The sequence below is a fragment of the Mercenaria mercenaria genome, chromosome 13, assembly GCF_021730395.1.
Source record: "Mercenaria mercenaria strain notata chromosome 13, MADL_Memer_1, whole genome shotgun sequence".
NCBI classification, from domain to species: domain Eukaryota; kingdom Metazoa; phylum Mollusca; class Bivalvia; order Venerida; family Veneridae; genus Mercenaria; species Mercenaria mercenaria.
The window spans coordinates 74,973,728-74,991,338 of NC_069373.1; the positions used below are offsets into that span (position 1 = coordinate 74,973,728).

The following is a 17,611-nucleotide window of genomic DNA, read 5'->3' on the forward strand; positions in this document are numbered from 1 at the left end:
AAAGCGGGCGAATGATTCAATAAAAGCATATACTTTTGAAATCATGAGATCAGAGTATAATTTCATGTGTTTCCTAAATATACGAGTGTCCAATACTCGATCCTAAAACTTTTCATATACGAGTAAGTTTGAGCCTAACTGAACCTGAAGCACTTTTGATAAAACACAAACCAAAGAATAAACAAACCTGTGACTGAACAAACACTTTCGGCTCCTCATGATTTAGTCCAAGACTTTCAGCCCTAAACTCGAAATGTACACATTCAACGCAGTCTTCCTTTATTGCCATGACCAAACTTGATGTCCTTGTCCAAATAAACAGACGCGATAGAACTGGTAAAATCTAATGTTGCATGCTAAAAGCTTAAAATGATAATTCCAGTATGAAATGTTGTTCACTTTGATCGTCTCGAAAGAACGTTTCACTACAAGCAAACATTGATAAGTACAACATCGGAAGTTTTCTGTTTAATAAGATATTTTGTCCACGTATATCTGATATTCAATGTTCTGCTTCGTTTACTTGTCCTTATAAAAATCGTTCGGTTATTGTTAGCCTACGTGACAGCTGGTGTCCTCTAACTGTCGTCTGCTGCAAACGTTCTCTCGTGCTATATGACAGCTATAACATAATGGTTATCAGGAAAGAAAGAAATCTGCTCATTGTTTCTAGGCAAGGTTCCGTAACTAGGACAGACAAAAGCAGCAAGAATGTTCCGAATACTGGAAAAGCCAATTCAGCCTGTCCGTAGAGAAAATTATTTGCATTTCCGAGACTGAATAACTTGGAATATGTGCAGGCCACTCATATGAATGGCAGAATTTGTTAAGCTTCTCGAGAAAATATCTAGTCGCTAGAAATGTGTTTTAGTTGGAGCCCACCCATTTATTGATTCAAGATTCAAAGTAAGCCAGATTTACACTTGTACTGTATCTTTTCAGTCTAGGTTCTTAAGGCCCGAGAAGAAACACATTTTCATTTTCAAAACAATCCAAAAAGTGTAGGCCTTAGCTGCGAACAACAGTTGTGCCACAGTTTAAAGAAAACCAACGTCTAATATCAATTGGTATCAAAGTTAAAGTCTTTAAGAGTTCATATACTAATCTGACCTATTTTACAAATACAGCAACTGTGAAATGTCACAGAATGTTGGAGTCCCCTATTCTATTTGCAACTAAAACGAGGTACGTCTAGATGCGAAATACAAACTGTACAAACATAAAGTTGTTTTGATTTGTTAAAAACAATGCAGTATCCGATTATTTTTCTTTATATATAATATTTTTTCATTATATACAATGTTGGTGCAGTTTCTAATCTTTTTATTCATTGGTTCAATTGAAACGCAGTTATATATATTGTTTAGGCCGTTGATCCTAGAATGTTAATGTTTCAGGGCATTTCCTGTGACTGGAATCGCTAATACAAGTAGTTTTTATCCTGTTTTACGTACACACAGTGTCAACTATATAGAATGAGTGCACACTAGGGATTACTTCCAGCCAGTTTTCCTTGTAAATATTCCAGGAAAGGAAAAACAACATGACGACAAACATATGAGTAAGAACTTTTCTATAAATAGCTTTATGACAATTTTTAAAGCTGTTATATATTGTGATATATTTCTGCCACGAAATAGCTAGGTAGATAACGCTATACATGTACTTAAAAAAAAAAATAAAAAAATAAAAAAGATTATCTCAATAGTCGAAAGTGTCCTGGAAACATTACTGCGATAATTTAGCCTACCAATCTCGATACATTTTGTGTAACCATGTATAAGCTAGATAGCTATTTCAATACTTTCAGAAATTATTTTGATATTTCGAACTTTTCTAAAAAATTGTCTCAATAGCCTTAAGTTTCATTTAAGCCAATAAATAAAAATAATTTATTACGATGACGTTTTCAGAAAAAAAGGCAAAACTTCGCTGGAATTTTTACATTAAAAAGTTATGAAGTTATAAAATTGTCATTTCTGTCATTGTCATTTCCTGTTTTCCTATTTAAGCACCTATTTCATTTTCAAGTGCTCACTACTCAAAACTACTGTATACACGGGTATGAAACGTTGCCTGCGGCACAAAATGTGCCGCACTGAATGAAGGTAAACGACGCTTCCGACGGCGCAGGCATTGCGCAGGAAGTGTTTACAAAATACACGTGACAAATGATAAATGAATGTTTTTTTGGTATTGTCCTTTTTACGTAAAACATTTTTAGAAATCGGGAAATGCAACGGGATGTATTTTTTCTTGCCGACAAATCCATGCCCAGTTTGTGAAGTAAAAAATGTAATATTGTTATTTTGCGCGTGTTTTTCATCGGATACAGTAACATGAAAATTACAAAAGCAGCGAATATTCCGGGTCATTTCATATCCTGCTGAAAAAGGAATGATGTATTTCTGTAATATATTATATAAGAATCATTCTGATCAATTGAGATAAAATTACTTGTCAAGGAAAGGCATATTACTTCGGTTCTGCGATATTCTTCCAGTGCCGCAGTCATCTCGATGGTTTTCCGCAGACATCATGAGACGCAGTCATCTTGATACTAATATTGCAGTCGGTAGTACGTGTAATTGTCGACCTTCTAACATGTATTTAAGTACAAAAATATCAAATAACCATAATGTTCATCCAGTATTGTTGTAAGAAAATCTGCTCTATACGAACTTTGTAATTACTAATAGCTATTTAAGAAGTTTGCTAATATTTTTTCTAGGCTCTTTTGGGATGGGACCAGGTGCCTCCCAGTTGTAGAAAAAACGTCCCATTTTGGGGATCGAATTTGGATTAATTTTCTCCTAAAAACATATATTTAATTAGCAAACATTTTCATTTGTAAACAATTATTGATGCTTGTTCAAAAACAAGGTATGAAAACCAGCATTGGGCACAAAAACTGTCATAACTTCTGTCATTGGTTCACAATTTTTGAGTTTTTGGGCCCAAAACAAGTTTTGCTGTTGTTTTTTTTTCTTTATAGTTGACGTACTGTTATCAGGCGATGATCTGAATTTGCCCCTGCCCCCAACCCCGAAAAAAATGTCTGTTTTGGCTTTCCGAAGAAAAAGAACGCAAAAAGACAACACACACACCACAAAAACACAAAAAAACCCCGTAAAACTGAAACTTCCTCTAAAACGATACCGTTTTCAAAATGAACAATGAAGTTATTGATGGTTAATAGTTTGTTTATATTATATTTTCAGATGGATGTGCATCGTACAGTATAAAAAAGGAAAAATAAAAAAATTTTCTCCTTATGATCAGACGAAAACTTTATGTGTACAGTCAGCGCACAGACCTAATCATAATTTAACGACAAAGAGTGAGTAAAATATGTTAATATTTTGTAAAATTTCAGAAATAATTGAACAAGTAGCCCCCTTTGGACAAATTTTTTCATTAGTTCCTTTCTTTCGCAAACTTGGGAACAGTATGGTTTTTATATTTTTCATTCCTATCTAAATATCTTGACTTAAACAGTGAATTTGTGCTGATTACTGTTTTAGAAAAACATGGCGGGGGTTGAGCGAGAGAATTTCATGTTTTTATGTGTATATGAATTTTTTTTTTTTTTTTGCTTTTTTGTCTTAATACGTTCGTTTTTTTTGGAACGTCTAAAAATGCGAATTTCATTTATTTGTTTTTGGGAGGTGGGAAGGCGGGGGAAATTCAGCACGCCGCTACTGTAAAAGAAAAAAAACTCGATGCTGAAACAAAAACATTAAATTGGTTGAAAAAAAAGACAAAGTTTTGACAGTTTTTGTGGCTCCGATGCTGGTTTTTCATACCTTGCTCTATAAGCATCAATAATTGTTTTCAAAAGGGATGTTTTTGTAAGTGAAAATTGCTATTTTACGTGAGAAAATGAATCCCAAATCGATACAAAATGGGCGTGATTTTCCCTGGCCCCATTCCCAAAAACAGCCAGAAAAAATACTGCAAACTTTTTTAAAATAGCTATTTATATTTCGGATTGAGAAGATTTGGTCTTACTACTACAGTACTGGAGGAACAACATTATTATTGATATTTTTGTACTTCAAAAATGTTAGAAGGTCGAAATTTTACCGTACTTTCTGACTACAATAGTATTCAAGATGACTGCGCCTCTCACCAATGTCTGCGGCACCATCGAGATGCCCGCGGCACTGGACTGAAAAGTCGGCAGAACGAGATGATATGCCTTTTCCTAGGCATGTATTTTTTCTCAATCGATCAGATTTTCAATGTCTTTATTTTGATATACTACATAAATACATCATTCCTTTTTTCAGCAGGAGGTGAAATGACTTGGAATATTCCTGCTTTTGTAATTTCATGCTACTGTAATCCGATGAAAAAAACACTCGCAAAATAACAAAATTCATATTTCTTCACAAACTGGGCATGGATTGTCGGGAAGACACAACAACCCTCCCCGCTGCATTCTCCGATTTCTAAAATGTTTTTACTGTTAAAAAGACAATAACCAAAAACATTCAATTTACTCATCTTGCTCGTTATTTTTTGTAAACATCCTGCGCAATGCCTGCGCCGTCGGAAGCGCGATGCCTTCATTTCAGTGCGGCACATTTTGTGCCGCAGGCAACGTTTCATACCCGTGTGTATACAATATCAGGAAAAAAAAAATCTGCCCATTGTTTCTAGGGATGACTCCATAACGTAGACAGACAAACAAGAGGACCATGATGGTCCTGAATCGCTCACCTGTCCCCACATGACCCAGTTTTCAACTGAGTATGACGTCGTTTTTAGATCACCTGTCACAAAGTGACAAGGTGAGCTTTTGTGATCGCGCAGTGTCCGTCGTCCGTCCGTGCGTCCGTCCGTCCGTGCGTAAACTTTTCCTTGTGACATCTCTAGAGGTCACATTTTTCATGGGATCTTTATGAAAATGGGTCAGAATGTTCATCTTGGTAAATTCTAGTTCAAGTTCGAAACTGGGTCACGTGCCGTCAAAAACTAGGTCAGTAGGTCTAAAAATAAAAAAAACCTTGTGACGTCTCTAGAGGCCATAATTTTCAATGGATCTTCATGAAAATTGGTCAGAATGTTCACCTTGATGATATCTAGGACAGATTCGAAACTGGGTCACGTGCTTTCAAAAACTAGGTCAGTAGGTCTAAAAATAGAAAAACCTTGTGACCTCTCTAGAGGCCATATATTTCACAAGATCTTCATGAAAGTTGGTCAGAAAGTTCACCTTGATGATATCTAGGTCAAGTTCGAAACTGGGTCACGTGCGGTCAAAAACTAGGGCCATATTTTTCATGGGATCTGTATGAAAGTTGGTCTGAATGTTCATCTTGATGATATCTAGGTCCAGTTTGAAACTGGGTTATGTGCGGTCAAAAACTAGGTCAGTAGGTCTAAAAATAGAAAAACCTTGTGACCTTTCAAGAGGCCATATATTTCACAAGATCTTCATGAAAATTGGTCAGAACGTTTACCTTGATGATATCTAGGTCCAGTTTGAAACTGGGTCACGTGCCATCAAAAACTAGGGTCAGTAGGTCAAATAATAGAAAAACATTGTGACCTCTCTAAAGGCCATATTTTTCATGGCATCTGTATGAAAGTTGGTCTGAATGTTCATCTTGATGATATCTAGGTCACGTTTGAAACTGGGTTACGTGCCGTCAAAAACTAGGTCAGTAGATCAAATAATAGAAAAACCTAGTGACCTCTCTAGAGGCCATATTTTCCATGGGATCTGTATGAAAGTTGAATAGAATGTTTATCTTGATGATATCTAGATTAAGTTCGAATGTGGGTCACGTGCCATCAAAAACTAGGTCAGTAGGTCAAATAATAGAAAAACCTTGTGAACTCTCTAAAGGCCATATTTTTCAATGGATCTTCATGAAAGCTGGTCTGAATGTTCATCTTAATAATATCTAGGTCAAGTTCGAAACAGGGTCATGTGGGTCAAAAACTAGGTCAGTATGTCTAAAAATAGGAAAACCTTGTGACCTCTCTAGAGGCCATACTTGTGTTCACCTTAATGATATCTAGGTCAAGTTTGAAACTGAGTCACGTGCCTTAAAAAACTAGGTCAATAGGTCAAATAATGGAAAAACCTTATGACCTCTCTAGAGACCATATTTTTCAATGGATCTTCATGAAAATTGGTCAGTATTTTTATCTTGATAATATCTAGGTCAAGTTTAAAACTGGGTCACATGAGCTCAAAAACTAGGTCACTATGTCAAATAATAGAAAAAAAACGACGTCATACTCGAAACTGGATCATGTGGGAAGAGGTACGCGATTCAGGACCATCATGGTCCTCTTGTTTCTATCATTTGACATAGTGACCTAGTTTTTGAGCTCATGTGACCCAGTCTTGAACTTGACCTAGATATCATCACGATAAAAATTCTGACCAATTTTCATGAAGATTCATTGAAAAATATGGCCTCTAGAGAGGTCACAAGGTTTTTCTATTATTTGACCTTATGACCTAGTTTTTAAAGGCACGTAACCCAGTTTCGAATTTGACCTAGATATCATCAAGATGAACCTTCTCACCAATTTTCATGAAGATCTCATGAAAAATATGGCCTCTAGAGAGGTCACAACGTTTTTCTATTTTTATACCTACTGACCCAGTTTTTGATGAAACGAGACCCAGTTTCGAACTTGGCCTAGATATCATCAAGGTGAACATTCAGACCAATTTTCATGAAGATCCATTGAAAAATATGGCCTCTAGAGAGGTCATTTATTTATTTATTTATTTATTTGGGTTTTACGGCACACCAACACAGTATAGGTTATATGGCGCCAAACAGGACTACAAATTTTGGTTCCACATCTCATTTACATCGGAATAAAAACATGAGGTATGGAATTAAAATTTGCATACCTGCTGGAATCACGAGTTACAGCAAACCCAACTGTTAGGACCCTATTAGTCGCCTCTTACGATCATGCAAGGGTAAGGCAGTGGTTCCAATTCTTTTCATACACAGATCGTCCCAGAACCACATGGGGCTCTAGAGAGGTCAAAAGTTTTTTCTATTTTTAGACCTACTGACCTAGTTTTTGACTGCAGTTGACCCAGTTCCGAACTTGACCTAGATATCATCAAGATGAACATTCAGACCAACTTTCATACAGATCCCATGAAAAATATGGCCTCTAGAGAGGTCACAAGGTTTTATATTATTTGACCTACTGACCTAGTTTTAGACGGCACGTGACTTAGTTTCAAACTTGACCTAGATATCATCAAGGTGAACATTCTGACCAATTTTCATGAAGATCCATTCAAAAGTATGGCCTCTAGAGAGGTCACAAGGTTTTTCTACTTTTAGATCTACTGACCTAGTTTTTGACCGCAGTTGACCCAGTTTCGAAGTTTATTTAGATATCATCAAGATGAACATTTAGACCAACTTTCATACAGATCCCATGAAAAATATGGCTTCTAGAATGGTCACAAGTTTATTTTTGTTATTTAGCCTACTGACCTAGTTTTTGAGGCACGTAATCCAGTTTCGAATCTGACCTAGATATCATCAAGATAAACATTCTGACAAACTTTCATGAAGATCCATTGAAAAGTATGGCCTCTAGAGAGGTCACAAGGTTTTTCTATTTTTAAACCTACTGACCTAGTTTTGAACCGCACGTAATCCAGTTTCAAACTTGACCTAGATATCATCAAGATGAGCATTCAGACCAACTTTCATACAGATCCCATGAAAAATATGGCCTCTAGAGAGGTCACAAGGTTTTTTTATTATTTGACCTACTGACCTAGTTTTTGATGGCACGTAACCTAGTTTCAAAATTGATCTAGATATTATCAAGGCAAACGTTCTAACTAACTTTCATGAAGATCCATTGAAAAGTATGGCCTCAAGAGAGGTCACAATGTTTTTCTATTTTTAGACCTACTGACCTGGTTTTAGACCGCACATAATCCGGTTTCAAACTTGACCTAGATATCATCAAGATACACATTCTGACCAACTTTCATAAAGATCCCATGAAAAATGTGACCTCTAGAGAGGTCACAAGCAAAAGTTTACGGACGGACGCACGGACGGACGGACTGACGACGGACGCTGCGCGATCAAAAAAGCTCACCTTGTCACTTTGTGACATGTGAGCTAAAAACAACAAGATTATTCCGAATTTGGGAAAAGCGAATTCAGTCTATACCGCACAGACAATTATTTGCATTTCCGAGGCAGAATAAATGAATAATAATAACTTGGAAAGTAATAACTTGGAAAGTGTGCAAATTGCACATTTGAATGTCAGCGATTTATTGAGGTTTAGGTCACTAGAAATATGTTCTAAATAGCTCTTTATATATTTAAATGTAAGTGCAAGCCAGAAACGTATTTGCCGGCGTATTCAACAGTTTTTATGTTTACATTGAAATGCAACCTGAACCTTACGAAAACATCTAATACTTACATGTGTACTGACATAGAATTTCGACGTAATAGCAACAGGTTCGCGCATTTCATTTAGAATAACAACTGTGCAATGTGTTCTAGTTGTAAAAAATAATGTGATATTTGTATGTCATGTTGAACGCTCTATGCTAAATCGTACAGTTTATATGTCATTTATTGTTTTCGATCATTCTGTTTCAGTTTGAGCAATCTCTTTGAGACAATTTGTTGGTCCAAATCCGTTAGTAGCATGACAAAGACTTTTGTAATTAAGAAATATTTAAAAGATATATTTTGAAACACACCTGTATGTTACTTAGGCCGACGGCCTTAGGATATTTAATGATATTCCCTGTATCTGGAATCGCTAATAAAACAGTCATATACTTTAACGTTGACTGATTGCACTTCGGGAATGCCGCCACATATTTTCCCTTGTAATTACCATATGATGGCACTCACATGAGAAGCAAGTATATTCGCCCTAAATAATTTATGACAAATCTGAAACTGTAATACAAATAAAAAAAAAATACAAAACACACAGTAGACGCTTACAAAACACCATTTTGGAAATTCAGTATTTCGAAGATTTGTTTTTACTTAAACAGAATAACGTTACCCGAATATCTCTTATATCTATAACATATTCTCTCCATGTTTCTGAGATGCTGCTGGGTGTCTCCCACCTAACTTAGCGGCCTGTACTGGTTCTTCCCAGGAAAGACGGCTTCGCGTTTATCGGTGCTATACACTGGGCACGTTAAAGAACCAGACTGTCTATGCGCAAAGAGCTAGGCTAAGTTAGCCAGACAGGCCTGTATCTAAAAAGGATTTCTTTCTATCTGTTCTGGGGGCTTTATCTCACTCTGTCCCTCTGGTCAGATCGCTCTGTGTCTGCTGCGTTTGTGCTATGTAAAGCGCCTTTGAACGTGTTTATCATGAAAAGGGCGCTATATAAATCTGGTTTAATAATAATAATAATAATAATGTAACAAAAGGAAAATTGTTACCTGAAAATATCATAAGCTACAACATTTTGATTTCATCATACAAGAAAAGGAAAAACGTTACTCGGAAGATTGTAAAAAATAAAGCATCTTATTTTCTCTAAATAACAATATAATGTCACTTAGAAGTACAATATTTTCTTTTCAATAAAATATATTTGAGCAATCATTTTTTTGTAAATATTAGTGTAAATATTTAGAATTTCATCGGACAATCCTTAATTTAAGGAAACTCTCATGCTGCCAAATCCCGGTGTCAGCTGTAGTCTTTGCTATTTGTTAATTTTCGTAAAATTCATGCATATCCAGTGACTGCTAAGTACTCGCAACATATCTGATTATAAATCAATTTATTAATTGGGTTAGAAAAACCTTCTACAAATTTTATGTAGTCAAGAAATTGCACTATTTATACAAGGACAACAAAAAAGTTGACCCATAACGTTGCTGTCAGTGTAACAACCCTTTTCAGAAACATATCTTAAAAACAAACAAACAAAAAAGATAAAAATAATGTCCGTGGCCAAACATCCAGCTCCTTACATAGAATCAGTTAATACTGTCTTCATCGTAACTGACTATAGCAAATACATATTTCCAGGCACACTGCAAGGTTTGAAACATTGTATGGGAATGTCTTTTTCTAGGGAATCCAGTTCTGACAGTTCTGTTTCATGGAAGATGAATGGTATACACTTCAAAAATCTTAAAATTGCCAAAACATTATCTCTGTAGTACCTTGTCTTATTTGCGACCGTCTATAAATAATATATACAGGTTATACTCTATCATTTTAATTGCTTCTTCATCAAAAGTCGACTCAACTCTAGACAATTTCGTGCAAAAGAATTTGTTTCGTGCGACATTTTTGTATATTATGAAAACTAGCACCATAATTATTTTTCTTCTTGCGAGTGAAAGTTTTTGATTTTGTAACAGGGGTGGTATAGTACGTCATCAACAGGTGCGCGCAACACTTCCCGATGCGGCTTTTTTGTGTCAAAACATCTCGATTCGGTGAGTAAAGTTGCGATTATTACATTGATAACTAATAGATTCGGAAATGACATATAGTCGAAAGTACCCGCACATGCGTCTAGTTTATCATTTACGTTTGCATTTTTCAAGAAAGCCTTCCGTTTAAGAGAACATTCGAGCACAATGCACTTCATGGAAACACTTCCCTATTCACCACATCATATTATGTCGCATAACAAGAGTTTACATGCATTTCTGATAAATCCAAACATTGACGGGTGTTCTTTTATGGTAAACAGATGTCAGTGTTACCTTGATTAGTCATTAGAATCTAAACTTTCCGAAAAATCAGTAAACTAAAATTTCGCCTTCCCGGTTCACCAACTGAATTGATGTCCTTCCCGGCTCACCAATTTCCAGCATGACTAACATCGGGCTGGTGCTCATGTAAATGTGATCACGCTTGCCTGGAAGTTCTATTAATTCGAATAACTGATTGTTAGAGTGCTTGCACTAGATGGTCCGTAAACTTCATTTAAGCATTTGAAGATAATATTAAAAGAACGAGGCATATCTTGAACATATGTTGTGTACTATAAACGTGCATATGTATGATATAATTATGTTCTATCATGTCCTTATATTTGTTATTTTAGGTACATGAAAGATGAAAAAGGAAACAAAACTTCTAGTCTGCATCAGTGGAATTGTCATTAGAATCTATATGTAAAAAGGATTGCTGAGTGATCGGCATGCAAGACATAATTGACGTATTATATTTCCAAAAGCTGTACGACATAATATTTGAGAAGTGGAGAACATCCTCTAACGGAATTACCCCAGACAAGGATTTCAACGCTCAACTAGGTCTCCGTACCAAACTTTGTCACGACTATGTCGGTTGCTGCTTGAAGGTATGGATATAAATAACTGATTTAATTTCAATAATGATACAGTAGATAAACCTTAATAAGGGGTATAGTTAGATAGGCACTTCGACACATGATGATATAAATAGAAAGTATTTTGGAAACCATTAGTTAACTTGTTACTCTAATTTGTTTTTCATGATAACTATATATGGCGTGTCATCGAAAATAGTCGAGTATGATGGCTTTGATTCCGAACTTAAGTACAAGGCAAGACTCGATGAGACAAATAAGAATTTCCATTGATAATTATGCTAAGTAAAGCAAAATTATACAGTTAAATTATTATCATGTGCTGTTTTTTAAAGGAGCAACCTTTTAATATATTTTTAAAGGTATAAAGTCGCACCAATGCAGTTTAGATTTTAATGATATGCTACTATTTAATTTTGTTTAACGTTTCAGGGCCAAGTGATCATCACAATTGCTCGGGAAAAATGAGAAATTACTGTATCGCGCCAACGAAATGTTCTTATTAAAGAGTTTTAGATGTGCGTAGGGAAAGGACAAGAGTGACTACAACCGAATTATAATTACCACGTAGTAGAATGGGACATCGATTGAATCTACACTAGAAAACGGTTCAGGATTTAACATTTGACTAATGTTCAGATTTTGCTTGCAAATCTTAGTGCACCCAATTACATGTTAAAACTCGAAGTGAGCTTGAACAGTGGTAGAACAATTTTACTTGCATTGTAAATTATTTTGCTTTTCTTAAACTGTTTAGTTGTTGAAAATGTTGTTGTATAAAAGATTATTTAAAACAGGAAATTTTACTGATTTTTTATTTAAACGCTTACACAGTGGAAGCCGTTGTGACATAAACAATACGCACATACACTCTCAAAACATAGCAACATCTTCCTTTTTATCAGCTAATGTTATATATTTACACAAATCAACGAAAGTAGATTTATTACTTGATTGTAGCAATTCTAAGTTTTATACACACTTATAAATACGAGTATAATGATAACGTTTCATTAACTTTGGACGTAATTCTTTATAACTCAACATTTAAAAAAATGAAATTCGCCTTAAGTTTCATAAGATCGGATATCTGACACATTCTTTCCACAATGTATGCTTTAATTTTCTTCGATCAAGAAGAAGTGTACATCTCTATGTCACATATTCTCAACTATTGGAAATAGTCAGACACCACAAAAAGACATGAAGTGGAGATCAACAAAAATCAGAATATAATAGGTCTTGAAACCATTAAACTGGTAAATGTTGAGGTTTTGCGCAACTACGCTAATTATAACTCAGAAATTTCATTAAAAACACACAAAAATTGATAAAGTGGCAATGTAGTATAATCTGTGAACGTTTATTGACCGAAACATAGAGATAACAAGAATATTTACATTGTTGTGTTTTACCCGTTATGAGCATTAGTGTCAACTACATTTCATACAAAGTTTGATACTGCTGTTGCCTTTCATCAAAATCTGTCAAATGTTATTTAGAAGAAAGGAGAGGCACTGACAAGACTCTGTGACTTCAACACAGACAGACAAAACAAAACATGTTTCAATAAAAATTCACAATTGTTTGGTCACGCAAAATCACATTAAATTCCGTCTACAAAAGCTGTCCATGGCTAATTATTGTACGGTAGTGGTCACACGTAACAGTGAGCTGTTTTAAACGGTGTCTGCACATATTGCCAGTGAGTGAGCCTCAAACAACGACTACTTTTGTGGTCTTCATTTATGTCTTTTTCACAAACATCCACAACAAGCGGGTATTGTTCTTTCTACAATTCTGTTCTTTTTACGTGTCATTTTATTCCCAAAAATGCATGAATTACTATATGCAGTTTATGTTCATCTGTCTACGGATATCATACTGCTAAACCCCAAATGTTTAGCTTCATAATTTAATTCTGATAAACAGAATATCTCCGGTGTTTCTGTTGTGATCTGAAAAAGAAAGAGTAAATCTGTTATAATATAGCCGTTGAAGGTAAATTAAACACTGTTTTTACTGACATAAACGTTCATTGCTTAATACTAGTTTTGCTAGTATGGCAACCGAAGTACCATACGTCAAAATAAATTGAAGGGCTACGTATAACACGATGCCACACGGGCGGTGAGCCGGGAAGTGCATCGTTTTACCTGGTGAACCGGGAAGGCGAAATTTTATATTACTGATTTCTTTGAAACTATAGATTGCAATAATTAATTAAGGTATCACTGACCTCTGTTTGCCATAAAAGAACACCCGTCAAGGCATTTAGTCATTAGAAATGTAAGAAAACTCTTTTTATGCGATGTAATATGGTGTGGTGAATGGGGAAGTGTTTCCACGAAGTGCATTGTGCTCGAATGTTCTCTTAAACGTAAGACTTTCTTGAAAATTGTAAACGTCAGTGACAAACTAGAGACACATGCGGGTACTTTAGACTATATGTCATTTCCAAATCTATTGTTACCAATGAAATAATCGTAAGTTTACTCACCGAATCGATGTGTTTTGACATAAAAAAGCCGCATCGGGAAGTGTTGCGCGCACCTGTTGATGACGTACTATACCACCCCTGTAACTTAATGATTGTAATAGCAGAGCTACCGCGCCGCAAAGCGGCGCCGCAAAGCGGCGCCGACAGCGTCGCATTACGGTTAGACGTGTGAAAAAGAAAATGCATAAAACTGTGTACAGACATTACTATCAAGTTGAAAATTCGTGGTAAGTTTTTGGAATCGGTGTTGTTCGGGTTTCTTCCAGTACGCAATGCTCATAGTAATTAATCAGTAAGACGTCAATAGACGCTTGCTGTTTACAGTTGACAAAGCGTTTCGCTTACTGCTTTGAACGTTGAATAAAAATGTAAATGAGCGCCTGATAATAAGAATTTAGTGCTAAATACATTTTCTACGAAGAAAGAAAGGTAAAATACAATATTTTCAATGTGAAACGATTTTCGTCACGCTGCCACAACTGAAGTTTATTATATATACTTATATTTGTGGTGATGACGTCATACTTCCACACTGGTGCAGTGGTTAGCGAGGTCGCGGTGAAATCCAAAGGTCGGGAGTTCGATCCTCACCAAGAAGCGTCTTTTTTTTTTTAAATTTCTTTTTTATTTCAGGTTTTTTTTAATTTTATTTATTATGGGTTTTGAAAGTATTGTAAAAACAATAAAGTCATTCATGTGATATTTAACAAGTGTTTTGTTAGTGATGTCAGGTTCCAATGTAGTACTGTCTGTAGCCTACAGTAGTCAGTAGATAAAACTTTTTAAAAAAAAAAAGGTTTCTGGATCAAAATTTACAGGCATTGAACTCTGAAAAGCACAAAATGCTCTTCTCCCTGTTAACATATATTTCATCCACAAGCTTAAAAATCACTGACCAGAGTTTATTACTAGGAAAAAAACTATTGACTATGAATTATCAATAAACATCAAAAAGGCTCCTACTAGTAACTACCATTCCTAATCTGTATCAGTTGTGCTAAAAGATTAACCATAAAATTGTTAACTTCGCACTTCAGTAAATAAAACAGAAGTTTTCGAGAATTTCGGCAAAAAAATGATTTTCTCTGGGTAAAATTCTCATCATTTACATGTACAAAGCTAGTCTTTTGGTTTTTAAACAAGCTTTGTACATGTAAATGATTTTCATTCTCCCTTACCAGAGGTCTATCATAGCAGTATTTTGCCTTAAAGTTGGACACATTATTCTTTCTAAAAAGAACTGTAACTTTCTCATGAAAATTTTAATAGATCTTAAAGAACATAAACTTCCTAAAACGGATCCATAATTCCAGGTCATTCCAGCAGCACTCCTTTAATTTTCAAGGGGCACTGGTGATTTTTCAAGGGAGCTCTGCCTTCTAGGTAGCACCTAAGTTCATATTAAACTTGAATATGCTCAGTCATGCAAATTCAAACATGTACAGATGTAGTTTATGTTGTATGGAGGATTGGAATCAAACAGTGCAACGGAGTTAAACAAATGGCATTACAGCTAAGATTGATGCTTTATTTTAGCATTAAAGTCGGGTTGGATCCCATCACCAATTCCCTATGCAACTACATTGTATTATATTTTACCAGATATATAGCGTCCTTTTCATGATAAACATGTTCAAAGGTGCTTTACATAGCTAGAATGCAGCCACTCAGGAGCCTTACCAGTACAGACACGGTGTGATCTGACCAGAGGGACGAAACGGGAGAAAGTCCCCAGAACATACAGAGAGAAATCCATTAGGCATTAGGTACAGCGCTGTCTGGCTAACTTTGCCTAGTTCTTTGGGAATAAATAGTCTGGTTCTTTTAGCATCGATACACACGGTGCCGTCTTTCCTGGGTAGAACCAGTACTAGTCCCGACTAAACCAGAACCTGCTTCTTAGTTAGGTTGGAGACACTCAAGAGCACCTCAGAAATTTCCAGTGCCTGGACCGGGATTCAAACTCCGAATTTCTGGATTGACCGCCGATCACTAGACCACTACGCCTGGCACCCATAACTAGCGGGTATACATGTTATTTGACTGACAAGACAACATAAGCACAATAGTAATGTTGTCTTTGACGTAACTCAGCATATAAAAAAACAATATAAAACAAGGGCGATTGTATGGCGGTAGTCTTTAAGGCGGTATTTAGTACAGGTTGGACTATTTTTTTTTTTGAAAACAATGTCTGTCTAAAAATCTATATGTCCTTGATCCCAGAGAAATGTTTACAGTTTCGTATAAGTATATCTTAAAGACATGATATATGAATTCTCTATGAAACAAATCGGGCATAATCTTTTAAAATATTTTCTTGTGTGGCAAAAGTAAGTTGGAATGTTTGTAAAAATGAAGTGCAAAGTTATGCTAATGTATGCGTCATGCGAATGACAGAACAAACTGAACTAGAAGAACTAATGTCTGTTTTATATTCTCTAAAATTTCTTTGCCATACATTTGGAATTTTAGTACCCATAAAAGACAGGCAGAGGTTAAGAGTTCCACCGCTTTATCAACAATGGCTTGGAAGAGTGCTTGTATTGATCACTGCAATACAAAACGAAGAATTTCTCAATCTATAAAAGACAAAAATTAATTACAGCTGCCATACGTCAAATATTTGATCTGACGACAAACGAATGCTATGAAGTGGAAAAAATAATGAAGCTACTGTCTGTAGCCCGAGTAAGAGCAAAACTCGTAAAGGAAATGCTTCTAGATCAACTTCTGTATATACTGTTAATTCATTAAACTTCATGAGGAACTAATTTTCGTGTATTTCATGATTGCCTCAATCCACAAAATTAAATCCCAACAAACAAGCGAAACTTGTCATTCATTTCATTTTCACAAATTGAAACCCACGAATTCGTATCCCCGCGAAATAGCAATTTTGACTACACCTCGAAATTTCATGCCCGCAACATAAAACGATTTTACAGAAACATGGAAAGATTCGTATCTTAATGTTAATTGAAAGGCATTATTCATGATAAATCACCAAAATAAATAAATATCGGATATTTATCCAAGCATGTTTTGTACATGTACAATCATTCTTATTCTATATAATAACATGTGTCAATTTTCATGGACGGACAAACGGACGGACGATATTGTCGTTCATTTTTTCGTAAAAGAGTTAAAACTTTTTATGATTAGTTAATTTTAGTAATATTTGTGGTATAACTAATTTTGTCCTGTACACGAATTACAGCTGTCACCAAGAACGCAATCATCCATTGTTCTTTGAGCGGTAGTGAAACTGTGTTCATACATGTCTGATTACCAAAAGTGGTAAATAGAAGCTTAAATTTTAACCATAGTTAACGATTTAGACTTTAAACTTTCCACATGGGTTTCAGATTCAGTGTCTAGTTTCAGCGTGTGTTTGCATTATAGACAAAATCAAGTAAGTCTAATAATTTGAAATTTAAACGTTGGTGATTGTGAACACTCACCTGTGGGGTAACAAAAACATGCGGACTTTCATGATTTAGACCAACTTTTTCCAGCTGAAACTCGTTGATCGCAAACTCCGTGCAGCAGTTTGTCATAACTTTTTTGTCAGATTAACTTCTGATTTAAGTAACAATTTTGACTAAACTCAAAGAAAACCACATTGAAATAATCCGTTAAAAATCCAGATAATTTGATCACTTTTAACGAATTTTCAAGTTAAGATCATTCCTCTTTGGTAATGGAGCAATTTCCACCAAGCTCACATTGAAAGTGAAATGACATTTATTAACCAATGCTCGGGCGACAGACTGCCACAAACAT

General features: G+C 35.4%; 1 protein-coding gene across 2 annotated transcripts in view; it reads right to left on the bottom strand.

Moving 5' to 3' along the window:
* The window catches only part of LOC123529969 (protein rolling stone-like), a 52,351-nt gene extending 34,740 nt beyond the window's left edge, over window positions 1-17,611 (bottom strand). Inside the window, exon 1 of one of the 2 annotated variants that reach the window (XM_045310613.2) lies at window positions 17,290-17,611. In XM_045310613.2, the coding sequence (XP_045166548.2) occupies window positions 17,290-17,385 (96 nt within the window). In that variant the 5' untranslated portion in view covers window positions 17,386-17,611. Of the gene's footprint in view, window positions 1-187; window positions 556-17,289 lie in introns of those variants that run through there. The other variant, XM_045310611.2, reaches the window with a different exon arrangement.